Here is a 15,133-nt window from a genome sequence, read left to right on the forward strand (position 1 = left end):
CACAAAACCATTGCACCTAATCTGATCGAATTGTACTTTGGTTGGGTAAAAATTACAATCCAAACAATAATCTTGTTTCATAAAATAATGTCTCCCAAAACCATGCCATATTTATACAGTGATTGCATGTAAATTCAATTACGTGTTTTGTTTCTAAATACACTGGATATCTTTGAAGTGTTGAAAATATGTTCATAGACTAACAACAATTTCATACTGAATTATGGAGGTATGGCGTTAAATCCATTTCACCATTTCAGTAGTCTGGATTTTCAAAGAGTAGGATTAAAAATAAGCATGCACCCCACCCCACTGTATAAGTACAGACAGCTATCATTCTATCAATTGCTGTGTGGCGTTACTGCCAGTTCCTTAGTAATGATAATTTGGCCCATTTTTACCACTACCCTGTGCAGTTAGCCAACAACCAATGAAAAAAATAAAAAATCTTCCCCGATGTGTTACATCATGCACAGGACAGCAAATTTTCTCGGCTTGCTACCAGTCCTCCTCTCTGTGATCAATGTAATTTATTAATGTATTATTTTCACTTTCACTTCAACAACAAATTCAAATTAAAGCAACCATAATTGAAATGAAACGTTTATTACGGCTTACAAAGCATCTGCAATAAACAGGCACACATTTTTGTAATAAATATCCTTCTTTACAACGCATTTCAATTGTTTAGCCAAAACGAAGTGCTCAACCCCGTAGTATTACTACTGTGTCTAAAAACATAAAGCTACATGTTTAACTCATTTTCAAAGTCTACTGCGCCTAAAAACCACAAAGCACAATGATTAGGAGATACGCAAAGGCAAAGTTGAACAGCATGAAGACACACTAACAGCTATAATTGGCCAAAATGACTTTTGATAATACTGTATGTGAATACCCAAGTACAGTGCACTTTCCAGTTTACCAATAAGTCAACAAGCTTAAAGTTTAGCGGGGAATGTTTCTGTCACTTGAGAAATAGCAAATGAATAAGCACTGCTGTGCATTGCACACTCACCGACCACAATATTAGGTGTTGCACAATCTAATGAGAAGAACCGAAAAATTCCATCTCCACAAAGAAAATAATCCTTAGTTTTTGACAGTGCTAGAAATGTATTGACCAATTTATGAATTGTTGTTTTCATTTGCAGTGTAAAACTGCACTCTTCACAAAGAGTGTCTACAATATTGTTGTGTAGCTTTGATTAAACACCACACTTGCCTCTTTTTATGATTTAACCCATTCGTGGGTAGCATCCCATTTTTGGGACGTCATGATTTTCACGCATTACATCCTCCATTATATCAAAATAAGTGTTTTAATCTGATTCTGATTCTGGTTTTTGGGATGATCTACTAAGAAAACCCAAGTACCCTCTCGCGGGCAGCGTCCCATTTTTGGAACGAGGTTATAAATTAGTAAAGTTATCATATAACTTAACCATAAATGAAAAACAAGTGTTATTTCCTTGATTGTGGCCTGTTACGAGACTTTTATCTCAATAAGTCAAACAATTGCCACCCTGCCCACGAATGGGCTAAATTTGACACTGCTGTATCATCCAATAATACTGTAGTATTAAATGAATACTGTACATCTGACTCCAAATAGCTTAGCGTGTTGCTATAAAAGCTGAGCTCTTCAACGGGTTTGCATTGGACCATAGCCAGCAATTATCCCCTCTCACGCTGACATTTGCGTTACGGGTTTCAGTTTAAGGACGGACAGGCGAGGAGGCTCTTATGGACGACGTGTGCCCGTGGTGTTGCGTACTGTTCCAACCCAGGCAGTTTAGTTTTTGAGCTTCCTCTGTGATTTGTCAGTATTGTAACCTATTCATGGGCAGCGTCCCATTTTTGGGACATCATGATTTTCACGCATTATATCCTTCAGTATATCAAAATATTCAAGTGTTTTAATCTGAAGCCATAATTTGGTATCAGGAGAGGATAACTCGTCGGTCAAAGCTAGCATGGCATTATTTCCCTTTCCATCCTGACCCAACATGGCTGCCTCAAGTACCCATGGAGCGTTTTCCAAGAGAAGAAAGGGAGAAAGGTCAGTGTGCAACCAAGTTTGTCTTCAAAATGCTAATCCATCAGTATTATTAATGCGTAAGTGTCGTTCTAGAATAAGAATTAATAAATAAACATATCTCTAGTATGTACCACTTCACAGAACTGATAACATACCCGTCCCAGGTGTGGGACGCTGCTCGCGAGAGGGTACATCTTTTTTGCCCTTTGTTTTATGCGTTCAACGAAAAAGAAGTGTTATTTCCTTGATTGTGGCCTGTTAGGAGACTTTTATCTCAATAAGGGAAAAAATTGTCACACTGGGTTAATTGGAGGGATGAGAATTTTCCACGGATTCGCAGAATTCCGATTTTTTTCAGCTGAAAATGTCATTGTTGAGAAAAAAATTTTGGGGGGGGGGGGTTAAGACCAGCCGCCAGCATTTATCGGCAACGCTTGTTGTGAAATTAGTCACAGCTGTGATAGAGGAAAACGGCAATGCTACCTGTTTGCATTTAATTTGGCGTTTAGAATAACGACAGCATTCCAATTTCCGGCAGAATTTTGGCAGTATTTCATCGGTAGTTTCACTCTGATGCTAACATTCCTTAGAGAAGTGTTGCGTTTCACTGCGGCATTGATATTATCGAGCAGTTTGTACTTTCCAGGATGGCAAAAGTCTTGGAGCGAAAAGATGAAGATCATGCCAGGGAAATTGATAAAGACCATGGGGTAAAAACGGTTTCAAATGGGCATGGGTTGAAAAAGTGTAACCGTGCAGATAGGATATGGAATCATCATTTAATTATGGGCGACATCAACATTCGATCTTGCCTTATGAATGATAAAACCTACAGCTCAATTCAGACTGTCGAATACTCCATGAAAATTCGCAATTCGTCTACTGTCAGTTATTTCACAGAATAGGAGATTTTTGCATGATTCAGTTGACAAACAGCTTTGTGTGAATTTGACAAAAAAAAGTGGAGGTGAATACATGAAAGACTTGGACAAAAAGCAAAAAGAAAAAACAGAAATAAATGAAAAGGTTACAGATTAAGAATCAGCTACAGAGCAAAGAAGAGGCTAAACGTTTTGTTGCAAGGTTGGAAAAGAAAGGCCTTCAAAAAGCACCATTTAAAGCGAGCATCAAAGTAGTCGACAGGAACACATGTTGGGAAATCATCCACAACAAATGTTACAGAATCCAAACTTGCCATCACACACACACACACACACACACACACGAGTATAGTATTACTACAAATACTGCTATAGGGAATCCTTCTTCAGTTGTAGAGAGTGACAAATCAAAGAGAAAATTAAGATTTTACTGGAACAGTTGGTTAAGAAGAGAAACTAAATCCGAACAGTCCAAGGAGATGTTACAGAATTTGTATATATGTTAATTATAGCATCATAACCTAGACTTGTATTTTTGTGGACATTCTCATTATTTTTCTGACAATTGATTTATTTATACTGATCAAAATAAACAAGTTTAAGAAAAATTTTTTAAACAGTATTGGGCATTATGTATAAGAATATATATATATATATATATTCTTATATATAAACAAATTACTCGTGTACTTATTTCTGAAGTATAACTTGTAAGTGCAGTAGCCTATTTGATATAAATTTCACTTAGTCTACATTTTATGTCCGAAGTATGGCAAAATTATTTTGGTTGTTTGGACTCATTCTAAGTTTTCAAAATATTATGATTGCCCTGTATTTACACTGTTAGAAGTAAGCAGAGGTCACCATTTAATGGTTTGTTTTATATACAAAAAATAAAAAAATACAATTTAGTCATTCTCATCCCTGTTATTGAGAATCAGAGTCAATCAGTCGAACAGATTTTCTAGAGGTGGGAGAGAGAAAAAGACAAACTGCTAGAATGAGAAAAGTGAATTACATACAATAGAAAACACTAAATATGGATGCTGCATGAGACTGTAGCACTACACCCTGTAAAGGAAGGACAGGACAAGATAGGACAGGACAATGACCGGAGAAAGAAGCATGCAGGACGAGGGTCGTGAACCCGCCTATACCACTGAGGTGTGTTGGGACTGACTAAGTAAATTATAGAAATCTATAGAACGAGACTATAAGTGGAAGGATACATAAGCAGTTTGCGTATACATGAGTGATTTGTAGTAATAAGTGATTGGCCCCACACCCAGTGAAAAAAAAAAAATCCCAGGGCTGTGTGCCTACGGACACATGCAAGTGAAATCACACCGTTGTGCATGCAAAAAAAATGGAGAGAAATGGACTACAATTGCTCTGGCTGCAATGCGGAGGCGAAGGAGCCCACACAATCAATCAAGGACAGGATCAAAGGTCCACCCGAGAACAACACGGTGGACAGGACAAGTCCTACGCAGAGGGACCCAGGCCTGTGCCCGGGCCTCTCCGAGCTCCCGAGACAACTGGTCACTCGGCGGGAGAACAGGAAGCCCCCCCTCCACACACATACAAACAATTTGCGCATATTGTATGGTTTGTGCATGCAAAAAAAAAAAATGTGTAGAGAGGATGTATCTTGTGGAAATGAATAAAAGTATCTTCAATTTCAAAATTATTTACATGTATTGTAAAACCACACTGACCAGTCAAAACAGAAATATATATTTATATGTTTATAAAAAGGGTACAAGTACTTTAAATCTCTTTCTAGACTACTAATTTTGGACTGCTAATGCGGCCCAGATTAGACTGTGCAAGTGTACCAAATGAAGTGCAGGGTGAGTGCTTGTGAAGCATACATCAGAGCCTTAAAACCTGAATGTTGAACACTTAGCTGAAGTGACGATAACTGGATTGGTTTTATGTGCATCTTCGTGAAGTCAACTATCTTAACACGGCATTTTCCCCCGTGCAGATCTTTTTTAAAGGCGGTGCTCCCGGCTCGTCCGATTCTTCCTGTAGAACGGGAAGAAAAATGGTGACTTTGGTGACGTCACGTCGCCTTTGCATTTTAGAACTGACGTTTGTCGGGTTCATTGGTATTTAAAGCTCCACTGTCATGAAATGCATGATTTTTAGTATGTTATTAATGGGGAAAAAAGGCAGCCGGAACGGACCCATCCATTGTTTCACCACAAAACATGATTTTGACGTATATGGCTTTTTGTAATTCCCACCATGAAAATCTTCTTGAGGGAATTGTTTTGGAGAAGAAGCAGGAAGTGACGTCAACAGCAGAAGCGCACTCAGGCAGGCTCGTATGTTTATACTAGTTTTACCTGCGGGAAGGTAGCTCTTTGTTCTTTCGTGTTAGCCAAAATGGCGGCTCATTGTATTGCTGGATACTGTTTGAACACTTGGGAGGATGGATTTACTCTTCATAATTTTAAAGACGATGAAGTTCGTCACGAAAAATGGATTGCACAGGTGCAAAGGATGAAAGCTACATGCGTTCCAAATGACAGGTAGATGTGTATACAGCTACTAAAAAAAATAATAATAGTTGGGCAGGGGGACGTAATCTTCTCAGAATGTAACAAAAGATCTGCGTTGGTAATTCAGGAGTGCTAAATGTGTCGTCGCTCGCGGCTGAGTGCCCCATCGTCAGCGGCATTGTTGATCACTGATGGCGGCGGCATTCTGAGTTGAACAATAAAACGATAAACAACGCCGTCAACAATGGCGCACTCAGCCGCGATTGACGACAATGCCGTAAAGCGGCCCAGCTCGGTGCCGATGAGCCACCCCGGCCAAAACTGTGATCGGCTCGTCGCGGCCTCATCGCTCGTGGCCTAGTACGCTACATACTGTTGGGGAGTCTATTGTTAGTTAGAAATGATCCCCATATCATCTAAATATGCCTCAAAACGATAGGCTAATATTGCCTCAGTCACTTCACTCGATTGTGAGATGTTCTCTTCTTCGAAAAGAGCAGCTGCCACTACGTGTTTTCAATGGCGAATGTCCCGGTGTAACATCTGCTGATGACGTTGGAGGCAATATGGCTACCACTTGGATGTCGAATGAGACTTCCGCAACTTTGCGCATGGCTGACACGCTCTCCGCTCATATTTATTTTTTCATATAGACATTTTATTGAATAATGTATATATGTATTTTTCATTACAATATCTATTTTAGAATGTTTCTCGGCATGACAATGGAGCTTTAAACAGCTTTAGGAAAGACGGGAAACCTTTGTGTGTACGGCGCTCCGTCTGGCACTTCCTGATGACAGAAGATCCTCCTTGATCAGAGTTGGAGGCTCATCTGCTCCTTCCTGCCCGGAGTGAACTGGATCTGGATTAATTTGGTGACAACATCGCAAATTATATGATGGCAATGAGCACAATCTACCAAAAAAAAAAAAAAAAAAAGTGTATTTTGCTTTGGATGAGTAAGTGACAATCCCCGCAGACAGACAGAGAAGGTCAACGGACATACCATCCACACTCTCCTGACCAAGCATCGGTGGTTGGGAGTCTTCAGTTCGTAAGCTTGAGCTATGGGGGGGGCTGACGTGCTGCGAGCTGGAGTTGCTGCTGCTGTTATCCATCTTCGGGTGGTAAACGTCAGACATAAAGCTCTGATTGCTGTTTTCATCTAATGTAAAGAGCACAACGGTCACCCTGCGCATTAAATCGACTCTCAGTTTTGATCGCACCGTACTCCTCATCGTGAGTTTCCGCTGTTTTTACTGCAAAACCTGAGACTCACCGGTCAAATCCGGCAAAGAGTTAGTGTTTTCAAGGACGACATCTTTTAGTCCCCTGGCTTCTCCGCCAGTCGATTTGGTGCGGTAGATCTGATATTAGAAATGGCTATTGATGAGTCACACACACAAAACAGGGAGTTTCCTAAAAGAATACATGGCTGAAACACCACCTGCTTTGTTTCTGTCACTGGCACCCACTTAAATATGCGCAAGGACGTGTCTCCAACAGTCACCCATTTCTTCTCCCTGGGGATTAAAGTAGTTCGGCTATATTTAGACAAAGGCTAACAATGATCGCCTTGAATCGGTTGAATTTGATCCTCGACATACAACACATAATCCGCGTTTACCTGCGTACCCGATATGTATTGTATTCCTGTCTAGAATGTCACACCAACGTCTACAAACAATAGTGCTTATTAGTGTAACGGTAAAAAAAAAAAAAAAAAAAAAAAACGTCAACTGGATCTTGTCGTAATTAGTTGCGCTGAGCTGCAGCCATATTGACAGCTCCTCGCGGATAAAAAAAAATAAATCTGTTAGCTCCGCCTTCTTTTCCACAAACCGGGACTCCGATTGGCTACGAGCTACGTCAATTATCTAACTTTTCCGACTGAAGTTAGTTGAGCGACGTAGCAGCTAACGACTGACGGTCTGCTAAAACATTCCATCCATATTATAAACTACGCAGACCACGTACCATTTTCGCACTTTCTCGATGGCGGCCAGAACCTTTTTAATGTCATCCTTGGCGCGGCTCCGAGTCTCGGCACGGCCGGATCGTCCCGACATCTTGACGCTGATACGAATCGTCTAATGATGCATGAGGAAAACTTAAGACCTAGCCTGCGCGTCTTCGTTACTGCGGTAATCTCGCGAGAGTTTCCTGCCAGATCTTTTTATTGCACGCCCTCCCTTTTCTCGCGCGTGCTTTTACTGGTGCAGCTTTTGTAACATTAAAAAAAAAAAACATTAAGGAAAATATTGCAAAATATTTTTATCTGCTTGGTATATCATAGTAAACTCATGTGAATGAATTACCCAATAATAATATAATCCCAAAAATAATAAAAAAAATACCGTACACCTCAATGTAATTAAAAGTGTGTTTATACGGACAGCGCACAAAATAAAGTTTAAATTTACAACTTAAAAGGCAAAAAAGCCATTCCCATGTTATCTTCTGATGAGTGCCATGTCGTTACTAGCTCCCATCTTGAAAATGCATGTATGTTGTTCACTTCCTAACCATAGAATTTGCATCAAAACGTCGAACTCACAACCTATCAATAATGTTGATGGTTCTGTGGCTGACTGGGACGTTTCCACTCCAGCAGCTGAAAAAACAATCGTTTGTGAAGAAGAAAATAAAAAGAAGACAAACTGGAGTCACCATTGATAGTTTGGAATCATGAGGGCGTGGAGTTATTTATACAGTATGTTCTTGTCGTTGTTTTGTCCATAGACGGAGTCATATAAATGTGTAGCGTACAGTAAACATCGTAATTTCGATTTTTGTTGGTAAGGTTGGAAATGGTTTGCTTCAACCTATAGCATTCTATTATTGACGTTGCCATGTTTGTCCTGATGAGGGGAGCATTGAGCCATGTGAAGCAAAAAAATGCGATTAGACCATTAGTGTGTGTCTGACCGGTGGTCTTCTGGGTTATGTCGGTTTGAACGAAGATGTGAAACCAGGAACTTTTTGAAACAATCTCCTTTCATTCTGATGGAATAACAGAAAATCCTCTGTACAAACTTTGCAAATACGTACATACATTACACAGGACCAGGAGGCGTTTTTTGTCAGGCACTAACAGATTGTGCATATTTATACAGACACTTCATTCAATATGCAAATCAACCCTGTCACATGTGCACATGAGCACTATCATGTACAGAAGCATATTGCTGCCACATCAAAAAGGTTCACTATCACGTTAAAACATGATATGTATCATGTTATAAATTGTGTTATACGGTGATAAATTACACGTTACAACGGGAAGTTTCATATTATAACATAATTCTTTTCAAGTTAAATCTGAAACTGTCATGTTATAACATGATATGCTTACGTTATAACATGATTTGTTTCACATTATAACATAGAAAGTGAACACCTTAAAATTCAATAAATTTGATGTTGTAACATGAAACAAATTCCGTTATAACATGAACATAACATGTCACTTCAATGGATGACACGTCTGATGTTGCCCATAGTGGTCAAAGGGGTGGGTCGGGGGCTGAGTATGTTTGCTCAGACACAAAAAATAGAGGGAACATTGCTGCTGTGGGCCATTAGTGCACCTACTTGCAGTTCATGGTGCCCAACCACTGATCTAAAAAAAAAAAAAAAAAAAAAAAAGACTGGCTGGCTCATTGGCCACCAAAATTGAAGTCGCCAAACGCAGATATCCGCCATCTTGCTACTTCTAAAACAACCATGCCGACCTGTGGATTAATTGCCAGTTTCATGGCTGTGAGAAAATATTCCACAGATAAGTTAGAAAGATTTACTTTGACACTGTTAAAGTTTGTTTGTAAAGAGTTTTTTTTTTTTCTGATGAGCTTAATACACTTGAACAAAGTTTTGTTTACAGTTGTTGTTGTTCATTGTTCACTCTCTGCTTCACCTTTACAGGGCGATGGTTTTTCATAAAAAGTGATGTCAATATTTTCCCACACTTCATCAGTGGATAAGCAAGAAAACCCATTTTCTATGATATTTTTGATGAATTTCATGATACAGAACTCTGCAAATTGAATTTGATTTCAAATGTGAGGAGACAAGTTTAAATTTTCTGTCTGAAATAGGACATCAGAGAGACAACAAATGAACAATGCGTTTAGCATGTATTTTCCCATTGCGAGTCCTTATTTCCAAAGATATATCTAACTGATTGACTTAAAATGTAATGTTATTATGACAAAAACATGCTTGTTTTTTTTTTCTATATGATGATGATAGTGCTTCACAGCGTATTGTGAGAAAAGTTAACATGGCACGGAAATCGGGCCCGAGGTAATATGCAAGGTTTCTTGGTAGTCATGGTGTTCTATGTCTTTCCTTTGCACTTAGCCTTTTTAAGCTTATAAAGTCGAATTAAAAATCCTTCATGTTACCAGAACTGAAAAAAAATGTTAAACTCACGCGACCAGTTTTAATTGTAGATGCCAAATTTTTGAGAAAAACCCCGCCATAATCCAACCTTAAACCATGTAACGGCACTCGTTTTGGGAGTACCAAGATGGCGGTCAACAGGGTTCAACCAATCAACAGACCGGAGTGATGTCGGAGCGCCCATCTGGCTCCGATTAGCTCCTCCCTCTTCCTGGTTGAGAAAGGCGTCTCCTGTCTGAACGTCTTTCGCGTCGACAAACGTCAAAGGTGACGCGGCCTTCGTGGATTGGTGGCCGCACTTTAGGACTGACGTCACTTTACGTCAGGGTTCGTACACACGCCTCCTCGTGAGCAACAAGCACAAGCATTAGCATTTGTCGGACAAGGAATCCGCACGAAATCGAAAGTAAGTCCATATTCCCGATTAGACGCTTCTTAACAAACGAGCAGCTGAAGCTACTTTACGAGAAACACTCGAAACAGTCCCTTTGTGTTTAATTTGTCGAAACTTCATGTTGTCTAAAGCGGAAATAAAACAAAAGTACAGTACAGAAGTCCTGCTAAACGCTTTCAACAAACGGCTCATTGTACCACAATCGAAGGCGTACGACCGAAGTTACAAAGCATTGACTCGAGTGCTATTTCGCGGAAAGCTGATGGCGCTGTCACTGCTGTTTAGCAGATCGGCGAGGGCAGCAGGGGCAACTGACGCAAACTTGAAACATCTCCAATGGGAGTGCGCCACACTTCACTTACATTATCACAACAAAATATTACGGGGGACACATTCCAAACAAGTAGGAGACTATTGAAACATGCTTGAGAAAAGACCAACATGAGTAAAATTTCAAACACGACAGATATAATATGTTAGGAAAAGTAAAATGTTTGATGGAAAAAAAAAATGTTTTTATTGGAATATTACTTGGATATTACAAACACCCCGAAATATTTTTGTATTTTAGAAAAAAGACCGCAATATCAGACGAATATATCTACACACACGCATATGTATGTAGGATTAGACTTTTATACTAATTTGATTTGGCCTGATCGGATTGGCCGACAATTAATTGGCATTTTTTGGGGCATTTTTTTCTGTTTTGATGTCCAAATTCGCTGATTGACAAGGCGGCCATTTTGTGTTGACGGAGCGAGTGACTTTTGAGGATGCGGGGCCGTCAGAGGAGCTCGCACCTGGGCCTGTTGCTGCTGCTGTCGCAGCTCTACCAGGTGGGATTGGACAACGTCCCGCCCGTCACCCTGGCCGTCCTTGGCCTCAACGCTTACCTCTTCCTGTTCCCTGCGGCGCCGCTCATGAAGGTTCGCTCATGTTCTTTAAAATCCACATTTGGCGTTTTGCAAAACAACGAAAATACTAACTACTTGAACAAAATAGATGACAAAATGTGAAACTGATGCAAGATTTATTTACAAATGTCAGAAATAGAATTTAAAAATACAGAAACAAATATTTTGAAAAAAAAAAGCACAAACTTTTAATGATAAATATTTGAGAAAATAAATGCCAGTGAACCAAATAAAACTTTTGCTAAGTTAAAAAATAAACAGATAAAAAAACAAAAGAACACTGAAGAAAGGGAAATATTAGACCAAAAATATTGGGAAACATACTGAACTATTTTACAAATAAATTTCAAAAAAATCTATGAATAATTGGAATCCTTTCGTCGAAAAACTTGACAAACTATTTGGAATATATGACAAATAAACATAAAGAAAGACTAATTACAATCATGAGAAAATGCTGAATGCTTTAAGAAAATCCAAAGAGATGAGAAGTACAAAAATATTCTTGCACAAGAAGAAAACATGTTGAAAAAGGCCTGCAAATGAAGGCGAGGTGTTTGCGTCCCGGCAGGCGTGCGTGAGCGTCCGGCAGGCATGGGGCTCGGGCGAATGGAGCCGCCTGATCCTGTCTCCTTTCCACCACGCCGACGACATGCACCTCTACTTCAACATGGTGTCGCTGCTCATGAAGGGCCTGCGTCTGGAGCGCCGTCTGGGCGCCGCGTGGTTCGCGTACACGCTGGCCGTCTTCTCGCTGCTCACCGGCGTGCTGTACCTGGCGATGGAGGCCGGCCTCACCCAGCTGACCGGCGACGGGTCGCACAGCGCCGCCTGCGCTGTCGGATTCTCAGGTTTCCAATGCCTTCACGGAAAAATACGTAACAAGGCAAACTAGACAAAAATATTGATTGCATTTGCCCGTATTTCACAGTGAGCAAACAAGGTCATAACAGAGGTTTTGTGCGTTTCAGGGGTTCTTTTTGCCCTGAAGGTCCTGAACAACCACTACCACCCCGGCGGCGTGACCTACGTGATGGGCTTCCCGGTGGCCAACCGCTACGCCAGCTGGGTGGAGCTGGTCCTCATCCACATCACGGCACCCGGGTGAGTCCCCGTCGACGTGGAGCCGAGCGGCCGACAGGGGGGGCGCCGTTGACCCCTCCTCCTTCGGCTCCTCCTCCTCCTCATCAGGACTTCTCTGATTGGCCACTTGGCGGGAATCCTGGCGGGCCTGCTCTACACTACCGGGCCGCTGAAAAAGATGATGAAGACGTGTGCAGGTGACCAACACTTACCAGTTATCAGTTCAGAAATCTAGTCAATAACTTAATAACTGCACGAGCCCGGCATCTAAAGAATTCATTTTGATTTATCATCATATGCCCGGTGGTGTAAAATTTTGCTGGTATACGCGAGGCGTGAATCTGAAAGTGATTTTGCATTCACGCTCAACTTGTACACAGAGTTGGCAACATTTGTACGCAATGAGGCGTAGTGTTTGTATACATCGTATATTTAAATGAAAAAATATTCAACTAATGGCTAAAGGCTCCTCTAGCTTCATACTAACATAAAATGTGAAATGCTAACTGATATTAACCCTAACCCAATTCTTCTCTATCTCAAATTCCCAAGAAGTATTTATAATGGCAAGTTGGCTCATTTGAGAACAATGCATTAAAAAAAAAACAACAGGGAGTCGTCTCTAACATACACGGAAGTGTAGAAAGTTAATGTTACTATCATCATCAGGGCTGATGTCAAACAGCATCTTCAAGCCCAGAACGTCTTACAGCTCCTCAGGTAACGGCTCGCCACTTGGTCGTCTCTATTTGATTTGACCGTGTAAACAAACGGCGTGCATGCATGCATGCGTGCTTGCGCAGGCTACAGTGGCAGCCACCGGAGAAGTGAGCAGTACCCGACGGACGCTGGGACGTCGTCGTCGTACACGGGCGGGATGACGGAGGAGGAGCAGCTGGCGGCGGCCATCAGGAACAGTTTCCGTGATACAGGTGGGCACTGGGGGTCGAACGCAGCAGACGCTTTCACGCTCACGCTTCACCTATTCAGTGGTTTTCTTTCTTTTTTTTTTTTTTTGTCTCTTTGGCTCTTTCTTTTTGGAGATAACTGACCCCAAAAATACCTGCAGGTAATTAACCCCTGCTTGTTTTCCATGTTTAATTAAAAAAAAAAAAAATAATGTAATTCAAAGCCAATCTAATATGCGTACATTTTCTGCCAATTTCTATGGTCTGGGCCGGTCCCTATTTCCTGTGAGTAGCGGGGGTTCAATGAATTACTATTTTATGACTTATTATTCTCTTTTTTTTTTTTTTAAATGATTGATTATATTGACCTTTTTAGGTTGTATTTCTTGAAGCTAACAAAGTAGCGCTTTGCTAACAAGGTGTGTTCGTCAGGACGCCACCAGCACGGCGACGGTCCGGCTCCGCCTCCGTACGGCTTCCGCTTAACGGAGGAGGAACTCCGCGCCAGGAGGCTGGCGCGATTGGACGCTTTCATGTGAAAACGAAGACGAGGATCTTGGATCTCTCGGGAATCTCGAAGGCTTCTTCGACCGCTAGCATCCACTAATGAACTTTGGCCTGTTGGAAACTTTTTCATGTGAAGTATGAGGTGCACCTTTTTCATTTTTGTATTTTTTTTGTTTGTTTAATTTGTCTTTCTATTTATCTGCAGATGCGTCCTTTAATATGACATTTGTAATAAACATCCTTGTGGCTATTCTCGTTCATTCAGCTCATTTCTTTTCAAGGCACTAAATGGATCACAATGGGCTGTCGTGGCTGTCCGAGAAAAGCAAAGCTTTTTGGGATTAGTGGTGTCAGCGGCACATGTTTATCTACTGATAGGCCAGCTCAAATTCCCCATTTCATAGCGTCTTGGAGGACAAAAATGATCATGCGGGCCTGAGTTTGGCAAATATAGATCGGTGGGAGTATTGATGCTTTTTTGTTGAAATAGACGAAAGGAGGGCATCGCAAGAAGGAGCAAGGCAATGTTGTACACCGCCGCTGCCACTTCTGTTAAGCGACGTTCTTTCCACTTTGGCAAAGGTGAGCAGAGGACGAGCACCTGGAGAAAGTCAGTGCTCGTCGGACAGTTCGGCGCCGTCTCACCTAGACAAATGAAAAGCATGGGTTGAATTGACCAATAACGTTTTAAACTTAGGTTGAGATATACAGTGAAGGAAATAAGTATTTGAACACCCTGCTATGTTACAAGTTCTCCCACTTGGAAATCATGGAGGGGTCTGAAATTTTCAGCGTAGGTACGAACTCCTGAGAAAACCAATGTTAATATTTGGTACAGTAGCCTTTGTTTGCAATTACAGAGGTCAAACGTTTCCTGTAGTTGTTCAGCAGGTTTGCACACACTGCAGAAGGGATTTTGACCCACTCCTCCACACAGATCTTCTCTAGATCAGACAGGTTTCTGGGCTGTCGCTGAGGAACACGGAGTTTCAGCTCCCTCCAAAGATTTTCTATTAGGTTTAGGTCTGGAGACTGGCTAGGCCACGCCAGATCCTTGATATGCTTCTAACGGAGCCACTCCTTGGTTTTCCTGGATGTGTGCTTCGGGTCATTGTCATGTTGAAAGACCCAGCCACGACCCATCTTCAATGCTCTGACTGAGGGAAAGAGGTCGCTCCCCAAAATCTCCCAATACGTAGCTGCGGTCATCCTCTCCTTAATACAGTGCAGTCGTCCTGTCCCATGTGCAGAAATCCCCCCCAAAGCATGATGCTACCACCCCCATGCTTCATAGTAGGGATGGTGTTCTTGGGATGGAACTCATCATTCATCTTCCTCCAAACACGGTTAGTGGAATTATGACCAAAATGTTCTGTTTTGATCTCATCTGACCACAAAACTTTCTCCCACGAGTCCTCTGTATCATCCAAATGGTCATTTGCAAACTTAAGATGGGCCTTGACATGTGCTGGTTTAATCAGGGGA

The 15,133-nt window shown here is 41.3% G+C and overlaps 2 protein-coding genes across 4 annotated transcripts; one reads left to right on the plus strand and one right to left on the minus strand.

The window, feature by feature from the left end:
• Positions 1-590: 590 nt before the first annotated feature.
• On the minus strand, positions 591-7,590 carry bcl7bb (BAF chromatin remodeling complex subunit BCL7B b). The gene is made up of 6 exons (XM_061827934.1): positions 7,413-7,590; positions 6,883-6,958; positions 6,715-6,802; positions 6,442-6,600; positions 6,194-6,297; positions 591-4,953 (listed from the first exon to the last, which is right to left on the minus strand). Exons 1-6 carry the CDS (start codon positions 7,502-7,504, stop codon positions 4,882-4,884), a joined length of 591 nt encoding a protein of 196 aa, XP_061683918.1. The 5' UTR covers positions 7,505-7,590; the 3' UTR covers positions 591-4,881.
• A 2,501-nt stretch (positions 7,591-10,091) lies between these two features.
• On the plus strand, positions 10,092-13,903 carry rhbdd1 (rhomboid domain containing 1). Of its 3 annotated transcripts, none has more exons than XM_061827082.1 (8): positions 10,092-10,245; positions 10,971-11,162; positions 11,722-12,001; positions 12,122-12,254; positions 12,342-12,430; positions 12,903-12,953; positions 13,037-13,165; positions 13,574-13,903. In XM_061827082.1, exons 2-8 carry the CDS (start codon positions 11,010-11,012, stop codon positions 13,678-13,680), a joined length of 942 nt encoding a protein of 313 aa, XP_061683066.1. In that variant the 5' UTR covers positions 10,092-10,245; positions 10,971-11,009; the 3' UTR covers positions 13,681-13,903. The 3 variants fall into 3 exon arrangements, with proteins under 3 accessions (XP_061683066.1, XP_061683069.1, XP_061683067.1); XM_061827085.1 differs by having other exon boundaries at positions 10,130-10,245; positions 10,994-11,162; XM_061827083.1 differs by having other exon boundaries at positions 10,162-10,245; positions 10,946-11,162.
• The last annotated feature ends 1,230 nt before the right edge of the window (positions 13,904-15,133 follow it).

The sequence above is a fragment of the Syngnathoides biaculeatus genome, chromosome 8, assembly GCF_019802595.1.
Source record: "Syngnathoides biaculeatus isolate LvHL_M chromosome 8, ASM1980259v1, whole genome shotgun sequence".
Classification (NCBI taxonomy): Eukaryota; Metazoa; Chordata; class Actinopteri; order Syngnathiformes; family Syngnathidae; genus Syngnathoides; species Syngnathoides biaculeatus.